This window comes from Chelon labrosus (assembly GCF_963514085.1).
Source record: "Chelon labrosus genome assembly, chromosome: 12".
Classification (NCBI taxonomy): Eukaryota; Metazoa; Chordata; class Actinopteri; order Mugiliformes; family Mugilidae; genus Chelon; species Chelon labrosus.
Window position 1 is genome coordinate 14,383,132 of NC_140345.1, and position 12,059 is coordinate 14,395,190.

The window sequence follows — 12,059 nt, forward strand, 5'->3', positions numbered from 1 at the left end:
AATTTTGGAAATGTTTAAATGTTAAAAATTGATCCAAGGTGACACCTAGACTTTTAACAGTTGTGCTCTCTGTTATAAAACAGTCATCGACACAGACTCTAAAATCCTCAGCGTGCTTCGTCTTCCGTGGTCTTATAACTAACAGCTCTGTTTTGTCAGTGTTTAACAATAAAAAGTTTCTGGACATCCATTTCTTTGTGTCTGCTATACAGGCCTCTAGGTTGTTGAGCTGAGTGGAGTCCTCTGTTTGTATAGGCACATAAAGCTGGGTGTCATCAGCATAGCAGTGAAACCTGACATTAAAGCTGCGTAGTATGTTACCAAGTGGGAGTAGATAAATACAGAACAAGATGGGGCCCAGTACTGACCCCTGTGGCACACCAAATCTTACATCCGCAAGCCTAGATGTAGCTTCATTGTAGGTCACATAATGAGTTCTGTTAGACAGGTATGAATGAAACCATGAAAGTGCAGAGCCCTGTATACCTATATTTTGTTGTAAGCGGCTTAGTAGTATGTTGTGATCTATTGTATCAAATGCTGCGCTTAAATCAAGAAGCAACAGTAGTGAGGTTTGTCCGGAATCCATTGTCAGTAGCAGGTCATTAGTCACTGTAATTAAGGCAGTTTCAGTAGAATGACCAGAGCGGAAACCAGATTGAAATTTTTCAAATAGGCTATTTTGGGATAAGTGGGATATGAGTTGGTCAGCGACTGCTTTCTCCAGTATCTTAGACAGGAATGGTAAATTTGAAACTGGTCTGTAGTGCTGTAGGACTTGTGGATCCAGAGTTGGCTTTTTAAGTAGAGGCTTAACAATTGCTTTTTTAAAAGCTGAGGGGACTGAGCCAGTCAGAAGAGACTCGTTTAAAATGTGAAGACCTGAGCTGAGGAGGGTAGGTAGCAGTTCCTTAAATAGCTTTGTTGGTATAGGGTCTAGTGAGCAGGTGGTGGATTTTGAGGAGTTAACTAGCCTCATAAAAGTTTCCGGAGAAATAGAGGTCAGCTGAGATAGAACGACCGTGGGCTGAATTGATGCAGCATCTGCTGCTGTATGGGCATCAGTGCAGTCTATTTTATCCCTGATTAGGTCAATCTTGGATGTAAAAAAATCCATAAATTCATAAGCTGAAATAGCTGCTCTCTGTGTAGTGGTATTCTGAGTAAGGCTGGCAACTGTTTTGAAGAGATACCTGGGGTTGTTCTTATTGGAATTTATCAGCTCTGAGAAATATGACGTTCTGGCGTTTAACAGAGAGTTTTTATATGCTCTGAAGCTTTCGGACCATAGGTTATAGTGAGCCTTAAGTGTAGTCTTTCTCCAAAGACGTTCAAGTTTCCTGCACTTCTTTTTCTGTTTACGCATCTCGTCACTGAACCATGGAGCAGCTTTAGTCCGAGTCTGTCTCCGAGTTTTTAGTGGAGCGGCAGAGTTCAGGACGGCAGTTAGAGCGCTATTGAAGGCCTTTATTTCTTAATTGGATCTGATCTGTAATTACAGCAGGGTGTCAGTGCACCAAGCCATCCATCCAAGCCCACCAGCTGGCTTGTAATATATCAAACACTACCCTGTCTAACCCAGTGTGTGCTCTAAAGTTATTTTCAAGGACCTCACTGCATTTGGCTACATTTATTCTTTCAACAGACCAGTCTGACTAGTCTCCCTGTCCTTTCTGCAGAGAAGTACCTCAATAGAATAATGCCGCAACCACTACCATGCTCCAACGTAGACATGGTGTTAGCAAGGTGATGAGTAGTGCCTGGTGTTTGACAAACATAGTGCTTGGAGTTCTGCCCAGAGAGTTCAATTTTTGTTTCATGAGAAAATTCCAGTAATTTTTAAGCAAGTTATTGCAGTCCTTTTAAAATTAGTTTGACAAAGTTCAAGCATGCTGTAATACCTTTTACTCAGTGTCTAGGTACTGTACCATCAAGTACTGATTGATGAAGTCCTGCTGCATCTTTTTGGGAGGTGCTCTCATCCCAGCTGAACCTCTGTTTGAATGTTTGTTGTGTTCTTACTCACCTCTCTGACCAGGACCTACTGTCCCATGGGAAATTCAGTGTCCACTAATAATATAAATATATAATGCTGTGTCAAAAATATACAGTGGTAACAGCCCATTTAGCATAATTATATGTGGTATCACAGCAAAGTGTCAGAATATTTCTATATATTTAAGATGTTTTTTTGCTTTATTTATATACAGGTATCCGATCAGATGTAACTCGCAACAACCAGGATTGTCCTTGTACGTCTAAGAAAAGGTAGGTTTTTGGTTAGCTGTTTTTGTAAGACATTGGTTGCATTTTCTGTTCAATAATCCTATGCTTTTGTGTGCTTTCAGGATTGATTCAGGACTCTAGTTTCCCGTCCTTGCAAAAAATGGCTAATGGGTGGGATTCATACTTTGAAAACCTCACACCTCTATCATCCGATCCAGCGGCTTTGACAACAACATCAGAGTCAGAAGAAACCCTTTCTCAACCTATAGAGAACTTTATTGGACATCATGATTTCTCTGGGACAGTGGCTTCAGATGAGGCCACCATACCAACTTTAAACTTCAACACAAACTATTGCTCAAATCCCAATATTGCAAATTCCAGTTCAGATTGTGTTTTTCAAAGATATTGCAATGATACACAATGGCAGGCTGATGGCCAACAAATGGAAAAAGACTATTTGCAAAAATGTGGAAATAGTGAGATGTCAGATTTTGCTGCAGATGGATCACCAACATCTGGACCTTTCCCATCATCTTTTGGAACAGATTTACAAGGACTTAAGCAAGACTGTGGAATGCTAGCCACATCATTTCTTGAGAACTACTCGGACGTCAGCAGCTGCTCAGATGCAGATTCTGGTGAAATAAGACCTTCTTGTAAATTTATGGCAAGTAATTCACTTCCAGAATCTACAACTGATGTCCCTACTAAACACAGCTCATCAGAATGGTTTTTCACGCATACTGGTAATTTGACCTTGCCAGCTGAAAGTCTGTGCTCAGAGTCTGTGTCAGAGACTAATATAACTTTGCCGTCAAACATGAAGGCAGGAGAAAACATAGTTGAATGTGCGCAAGGCGAGATGGAAAGTCGAAATGAAACAGTCCTGTCCTCTACTACCTTTTTAATTGCGACAACTACAGAAAGTGAGACTGTACATGATAGAAATGATTATGACTGTTGTCAAGATCAGAAACGAAAATGCGATATGGAGAGAGATCGTACACAAAGTAAATCTTCAGACATCCTGAGCGGCCATGAAAACTTGACTGGAGATGGCAATGAGGATGAACAAATCTCTTCAGCTGCTTCAAATGACAATGAGCAGGATCACTTTGATGAACAAGTGTTAAGAAAGAAAACAAATGAATTATTCAACCAAGAAAACCAGGAAGTTAATAACCCAGGCTCCACAGATGGTCAAGATGGAGAGAGTGAAGCTGAGCAAGACAAAAGTGGGGTACTAGAGAGGAAGTCAGAAGGATCTCTGGAAAATGACATTTTTGAAAAACATGAATCTGCCACACCTAATTCCACTTACTGTCAAGGTGAAAATATGGAAACCAACAATCAGGAGAATGATACCCAGGCAAATACCTCTCACACTTCTGATCCACCAGCGATTCAGGTATGCCGTTCTAAAGATACTACTCATGACTTGCAGCAATGCACGAGTAACAGTCATGATGTTGAAAACTCTTTGCTGTTATCAGAACACCAGTCCTATGAAAGTGTAGCCCTAAACAATGTTTGTAGAAGTCTTGCTTATATGAGTGATGGTAATTTGAGCGATGCTAGTGCAAGTCTTCCAGAATCCTGCTTGCAACCAAATGCCTCAAGCGATGACATACAACCCTGTTTAAAAACGGAAGTGATGAGTCTGCCAGAGACAAAAACCCCAACCTCCTCTCCAGTTCAAGACTGTAGTGGTTCCAGTGCCATTGATGACAGTCTTACCTTTGATGCTAATGAAAAGCACAAGCAGAGTGTTGCTAGTCATCCAGAATTTGGCTTACAGTCAGATGGCTCAAACACAAACGTACCTCCCTGTATAGGAATGGAAACTACCACTCCTACAGAGACAGAAAACCCAACCTACTCTCCCGATCAAGACTGTAGTGGCTCCCATGTCACTAGTGACGATCTTTCTCTTGGCACTAGTGATAAGAACAAGCAGAATCTTGCTAGTCATCCAGAATCCTGCTTACAGACAGACGCCTCCAACACAGACATGCATCCCTGTCTAGAAATGGAAATTACAAATGTCTCTTCTGCAGCTCCAGAATTTAGCAACCATGCTGTAACCAGTGACAATAATGGTGTTTTTAGTAGTTTAGTAGAATCCTGCTTACAGCCAAACACCTCAAGCACAGGCATAAATCCTTGTTTAGAGAAGGAACACACAAGTCCACAGGTGGATACAAATACCATCCACTCTCTACATCTGCAACAATCCCTACATACAAGTCCAGTGGCCCAAAAGCCACCCAGTTTTAGTGGAGATATTGAAGCAACACGTGAGTCTTTTGAAGAGATGGACTGCACTGAAAAGGGAGACTCCATCACTGGCTTGTTGTATGGCGAACCACTGTCAAGAGAAGACTCTTCGTGTGACCTTGATGAAACTAAACCTGTCTTAAGTCAATATAAAGAAACAGGTGTGGCGAGACCTGACAGTAACGACATGGACTATTCCGAAGGACCATCAGCTCAAATTAAATCCTCTGCACAAATGAGAAAATTGCTGCACCCTGTTGTTCTACTTAAGACCTTAGAGTCAACAAATGGAAAGAGTAACTCGTATCATTGTGCAGATTGCCAGCACACAACCCATAATGTAGACCATCTAATTGAGCATCACTATTGTTGCCATGCCGTGCACAGTATTGAGTTTTGCAAGACATGTAATCTCTATCTGATGAAGAATGAAGAAGGTGTGAAACACTTGTGTGGCGCTATCAGAGAACGCCCTAAGCTTTCTTCTTATTCTGGCCAAACAAAGGAAAAAAAACATCACGCCCGCCACAGGTGCAGTAAGTGTGGAATCATATTTTCAAAAATAGTTCAGTATATCAAGCACATGCGGCTTCACACTGGCACAACGCCTTTTAAGTGTACTGAATGTGGCTTGTATTTTGCTCAGGCTGGTACCATGCGTAGACACAAGCGTATACCTGGTAGATGCAAGAAGTCCAGACATCCAGTTGGAAATTCTGATGCGGTTGTCAAGAAAAGTAAAACACCAAATGACGTCGTACATAACAGTACATATGCAAATATGTCGAAATGTTATGTTAAGCTTGTTGACATCTCCAAGACGCATCTGTGTGGCAAAGGCTATTCTTTTGGAGAGAAGGAGAAAAAGGCCCTCTCCATTATACACAAGGGAAAAGGTGTGGCAGTTTCATCAAATCAGTGTATCAGAGAAGTCAGTGGTGAGGAAACGAAAAGAGAAGAAAACGAGATGAGAGGAAAATGTAAATGTCCTCTATGTCCACGCCTGTTTAAGTACTCCTATAACAGGGCTCGTCATTTGCGTCACTGTGTCAGAAATGCAATATATGGTGGCAAGGGAAAAGTTGGTGGTAAATATCCATGCCCCTTGTGCCACTCTACCTTCACTTTATCGTCCAACCGATACAGACATATTAAGACATCTTGCTTCCGAGAAGCCATTAATCGGCTAGCAAAAGAGAATGCAAAATCAAGGAAAAGCGGTGATCATCAAAAAACAAAGGAAAATGAGCAGAAACTGCAGTCAAAGGAAAACGAAAGGACAAAACAAGCACCCCCAGCTTTAACAGCTCCCGGGAATGTGAAACGTTACAAATGCAATCTCTGTCCAGCAGTTTATTTTCATCCTTCTGGAAAGTACAGACATATGAAGAAACACGAGTTGTATAAACTCACAGGAAAGATCATTAAGTATAGAAAATCGGCTTCCACAGTCATGTCTAAACCAGAAACCTCATGTAGTATGGAGAATGAGGAGATTAAGGATGACTTAACAACCACTAAAGCAAATAACCGTCTTGCCCTGAGCTGTCATTTTTGTGGAAAATGTTTTGGTTCATCACAGTCACTGAAGAAACATGAACGCAATCACCGTGGTGAAAGACCATACCGCTGTCTGCAATGCGGAAAGGGATTCAAGAGACATTCCCATCTGATTGCTCATAGAACTGTCCATCAGAGTAGGATACAGTGCATTGTATGTCGAAAGATTTTGCCAACTGTTGAAGAACTGATCGAGCATAGAAACACACACCATGAAGGGGGAATGCTTAAATGCCCAGACTGTCATCTGCAGTTCCAGTATCCTGCACAACTCCTTAGACATGTGAATGTCCACAAAAATGGAGAACTCAAGGGACCTCAGCTTGAGGAGAAAACGCCATTAAAGCCACAGCAGAACTTGGAATCTGTGAAAGAGAGAAGTGGAACAAAGCGGCTGCAGTGTTCATTGTGTAAAGAAGTATTCAATGATTCCCAAATACTGAGAAAACATTGTCTTACACATATATCTGGGAATCAGTGTCCATTTTGCAAATATATTTTCGGTAGTCGCCGCTATTTGCTGTTGCATATGGTCAAACATACTGGAGACAAGCCCCTTTCCTGCACCAACTGTGGAAAACAGTTCTACCGTCACATCTACCTTCAACTTCACAGTAAGACGTGTTTGCCTTCTAAAACCAGGCAACAGGTCTCAGTTATGTCCGACACCAAGCCAAAGAGACCATATCAGTGCTCCTATTGTCCACGGACATTTGGCAAAAAAATACGGATGAAAAATCATCAACATGGCCACAAGAGAAATTCTTTGCTTGAATGTTCAAAATGTGGGCAGTACTTTGGATATACAAAATTAGGTCAACATCAGAGACAATGCGGAGAGATTACAGGGCTCAGTACGGGATTATCTTCTCCTAATGGCAATTCTGATAAAAACACTTCACAGACAAGGCAGAATGTCCAAAAGATGCCTTTGCAGTCAAATGCAACCAAGATGCTTCAGTTGAAATGCCCTCACTGTACACAGGTGTTCAGATACAGATCACTACTCTTGAGACATCTTGTTTCACATACTGGTTTGCAACCCTATCCATGTATGCATTGTGGACGCAGATTTGGAAGTCGGTCAACGTGTTTGCAGCACGAAGCTTTCTGCGATGGTGTTAACAAAGAGAAGCTATCAAAACGCAAAAGTGATGCTTCACCAGAACAGCCAAACATGTCTGCAGATGCCTCACAGAAGCCCAACGCAGATGTTGATGTTGCGTACAAGTGCAGATTCTGTACAAAAACCTTCATGAAACCTAGAAACCTAAGACGTCACATTTTGACGCATAATGAAGTCAAGCCATATCGTTGTAAAGTCTGTGACTGCTGCTTTTCGAGGTATGATCATCTCAAAGTGCATCAGGCTCGCTGTAAAGGTAAAAAAACAAGATTGGAGGTCTGTATACCCAAAGTCAGTTTAGATGATGTTGGCAGGGGTTGGCAAATTAGGTTTGGCAATAAGCCTACTAAAATGCAGGAGACATTTCAGTGTGAAGTCTGTTTAAAAAGCTTCCCAACCCAGTCTAATCTTTCCCGACATTTCACTCTGTTGCATGCTGTAAAGCTACACAAGTGCACATGTGGTTCTTCGTTCTCTCATGAAAAAACTCTGAAAAAGCACAGGAAGACAAAAAGATGCAAAAGGTCCATTGAAACGAATGCTTCTCTGCCCATTGTAACTAATCCACCAGCAGAAAATGTGACAAGACAGCTCGATGAGCCAAGATCTCGAATTTTACAGAGGATCCATCCTTCTTTTGCAAAAAAGTACAAATATGTATGCAGTTATTGCCCCCGTGCTTTTAGAAACAGCTGGCAATTAAGCGTGCACACTCGCCTGCACACAGGAGAGAGGCCATATCCCTGTGAATATTGTGGTATGAGATTTATCAGGAAGGATTATGTAAAGCGTCACTTTGTAAATTGCACCAAGAAGAAACAGCAAAGTAAAGTGCTTTGTGACGGATGTGGAGGATTTTTCTCTATAGACAAGCTTGGAGAACACAAAAAAAGTTGTACTTTAAGACCAAATTCTTCAGTGTCGACAGTTTGCCGAGAACAACCATCAACCTCTCAAAGTCCACCAAAAGGCTTTTCTTGTGCATACTGTAGTTCCCGCTTTCTGCTATTTTCACAGCTCCAAGAACATTTTTTAAGTGCACACAAGCTGGAAACAATGGTTCCACCAGTGTCAACTGCTCCCCTACAGCAACTTCTATCTGATATACCAAACATAAAAGAGGAGCCTTTGGATGAGAGTCGTGATGTTGCTAATTCAACATATAAACTAGACACAGCTCTGGAAAGTGAGGTCCCAAAAAGTTTTTTCTGCCCAGATTGTGATATGTCCTTTGCAAGTAAAGCTGGACTAACTGGTCATCTGCGTTCACATGCAGGGGGTCATCCTTTTAACTGTAAAATATGCCATAGGGGATTCTGGAATAAAAGCCTTCTTCGAAATCACCACAGAAAATGTAGAAATGGGTATATTGTAACCCAGCCATTGGAAGTCCCATTGAAAGCAGAAATTGATTTTGCACTGAATGACTCTGTTCTTCTGTTCAAAGAAAGCTCCAAAACAACTGGAACTGGTGTTTTGCAGACCAATTTTTCCTGCAAAGATGACCCACAGAATTCTGAAGAAAATCAGACGCAGAGCAACTCGGGTAAAGAAAAAAAACCTGTTCAGTATCAATGTTCAGAATGTGATAAGAGCTTCACCGATGGCTTAATGCTAATTAGTCACCTTGAAGACCATGGCAGACAGGAACAAGAAAAAAAACGCAATACATGCACGAAGTGTGGGCGGGTGTGCAGTACCCAAGGAAATCTTGAAAAACACATGAGAATCCATGCAGATAATCGGACATACCCTTGCCGTGATTGCTCCAAGGTACTTAACACCGTATCTGAACTTGAAATCCACAAAACATTCCATGATCCTAGTAGGCCTTTCGCTTGTAAACTGTGTACTCAGCGGTTTTGGACAAGACCAGCTTTATGTTGCCATTACAAGGAAAGTCATGAGGACAGTGTATTTTCTTGTCGATTCTGCAACAAAATCTACGCAATCAAAAAATCTCTGTCAAGACACTATAAAAAATGGCATCAAAAAGAGCAGAGGGATGCTGGGAGTACTGTGCAGAAAAAGAGCAGCAGTGAACAACAATTCAGCAGTCACGTCAGTACAACTGGTGAAAGTGGTGAGGATGAAAATGACAGCAGTGAGAACAGCGACTCGGACTCTGCGCCATACTTCCCGTGTCACGTGTGCGGCAAGACATTCACAACATCAGAAAGTCTTGAGGATCATCAGCTGTGTCACCTGGGTGAAAAACCACATGAGTGCGAAGAATGTGGTAGATGTTTTTTCCAGGCATCCCAGCTGCAGCAGCATCAACGAATGCACAAGTCTGAATTTCAGTGTCAAATGTGTGGAAGGGGGTTCGTTTCTCTCTTTGCCCTTCGTAAACATAAGCATACTCATGGCAAGAGTCGTCCACACCGTTGTTCCAAGTGTCACCTCAGTTTCACAGGACCTGCACATCTAGCAGAGCACATGTCTACCCACCGCGAAGAGAACTTTCCATGTGATATATGCAATCGTGTGTTTCCTTCCAAGAGTAGTAGAGCTGAGCATCGGAAAAGCCACTCCAAGTCAGGTGACCATCCCCAACCTTCAGTTTCAAGAGAACGTGATCAGTCTGCTTCACCTTCTCAAAGCTCATATGCCTTTAGCACAGAACTTAAATATCGTTGTGGTGTCTGTAGTGAGCGTTTTAGAGACCCAGAGGAGCTGTCGGAGCATGGTTGCATGGAAGCCAAGGAGCGACCCTACTCTTGTACAGACTGCAACAAACATTTTCTTCATGCGTCTCACCTGCAAAAGCACAGGGCCACCCATCAACCATCATATTCTAAAAGGAAATATTCATGTAGTGAATGCACCACTATTTTTTTCTCCCCTCAAAACTTCCTCAGCCATCTTAAAAACCATGTTGATAGCGCAGCAGAAATTAGACGTGGTACTGAGGGCAAAGATGGACAACGTTCATACAATATCATATGCCCAGTCTGCCAGAAGTGTTTTGCCGGTGCCACTGATCTGATTCATCATTTTGCCATCCATATTGAAACAATGAAAGATCACTCTGGAAGTAAGCTTGGAAAACGCAAGCACCCTCATTTGACTTCAACAACTGGCTATGAATGCCAAGAGTGTGGTCAGAGCTTTTTGGCGCATGATGCTCTCCGCCAGCACCGTTGTTCCCGTCAGCAGCAGGCGATTGTGGAGACCAAACACTCAAAGCAATCAGCTAAGACATCCAGTCCAAGTTATTATCATCAAGCAACAGCTGAAGAGGAGGAGGTTGATGTCACAGGAGAGGACTTGTTCAATTGCCCCACTTGCTCAATGCAGTTCTCCTCCAAAAGTGGTCTGTTAGACCATCAAAACACGCAACATCCTAGTGGGAAGCCATTTAGGTGTGATTTCTGTGGGAAAACATTTGCCAAGAGGAAGTACCTTAGAGAGCACGAGCGTAGGCATAGTCTAAAAGAGACGCCTAAGAATGAGTTCAAATGTTCCCAGTGCCGCGCCAGATTCAGTACATCACAAGACCTGTCTTTGCATATGAGACTGCACGCAGAAAAAGAAGTTGGGCAGTACCGTTGTGACATGTGCTACAAGTCATTCAGCCAGTGGTCTCATCTAAAGCAGCACCAAGAGAGTCATGTTGGTGAAGTTGTATACGAGTGCACAGAATGTGACAAAGCCTTTGCTTTTCCTCACCTACTGGAGGACCATCAACAGACTCATGCTGGCTCCTCCCAGTAAAGGATCTTATATACCTTATCCTCCCTTTGAATGACTCAAAGTAAAGAATATTGAAATTCCTTTCATGCCTTACAGCTGACTGTACCTCCTCAAATTTTAGGTCCACTTTATTATTATTTTTTTTTTTTTGGCCATTGTTACATTCTCAGAAAGCTTTTGGCTAATGTCTCCATAACAGAGCACCTTTTCCTGCTTTTTTTATGTTATTTTATAGCTCTAATACTGGGATTTGTACACTAAATTAGCCAACTGGTTTCTTGAAAAAAAAAAAAATTGTTTGAAATTGTTTACTCAGTTTTGTTGACCGTATATGAAGTTTACACAGGTCATTTTAATCCATTGGGTATTTTTTAGTTTATTAGGTTCCTGTGTTTGTCAAGGCTTGTATTTTTGATATCTTGTACAGATGTTCTAGAAATGTTTTATTTGAAAATCCTTTCACAACCTGAGAATGTGACGTTTCTTAAGAAATTTTAGTTGGTGTGTTCAACCTTGGAGTAAAGTCAACTAGAAAATCCATTTGAGTCTCGACTGTGTTTCTTTGTTCTTTGAAGAAAACTCGCAGAATGGAAGCTACGGACCTCAGCTATCGATTTCATTCGACCAAAACAGTCAAACGAAGTAATTCATTCACAAAACTTAAGGCTAGCATGATTGCATTCATGATCTTGATTTTCTGTCTGATTATGGTGATTTAAAGATAAATCAATGTGTATCCCTTCATATCAAAATGGAAATTTAAGAAACAGCTGCAATTTTGATGCTCTCAGATGTAATATAAATTTCTTTCTACAAAGAATTTGAATAATGGTTATGAACATGGGGATTTATGTTTCAACTACATTTAAAATTAAGTAGTAGATAGTCCCAAATATGTTAATGGTTAATATTCATACATTGAAATACATGGCTGATTAAAGACTCCTGTTGAAGACGATGCTTGCGCCTGGATACACAATGGTTACAGTGGCTCAGCAGGCTTGTTTGTTGTCAGTCAAGCGTACAATTATCCTGGTTTCTGTAAAAAGGAACTTTTTTCATCACTGGTCCCATGCCGAATGCAGAACAGATTCAGTTACCTGGCAGGGCATGCTTTCTGACATACAGTCTCGATAGTGTTCTGTTACCTTCATAATATAAGTAACAGTTT

General features: G+C 41.5%; 1 protein-coding gene across 1 annotated transcript in view; it reads left to right on the forward strand.

Annotated features, from left to right (window-relative positions):
• znf1035 (zinc finger protein 1035) overlaps positions 1-11,526 on the forward strand; it is a 25,754-nt gene extending 14,228 nt beyond the window's left edge. The window contains exons 2-3 of the mRNA XM_084557625.1: positions 2,211-2,268; positions 2,349-11,526. Coding sequence (XP_084413751.1) covers positions 2,387-10,909 — 8,523 coding nt within the window. The 5' untranslated portion in view covers positions 2,211-2,268; positions 2,349-2,386 and the 3' untranslated portion in view covers positions 10,910-11,526. The remainder of the gene's footprint in view (positions 1-2,210; positions 2,269-2,348) is intronic.
• The last annotated feature ends 533 nt before the right edge of the window (positions 11,527-12,059 follow it).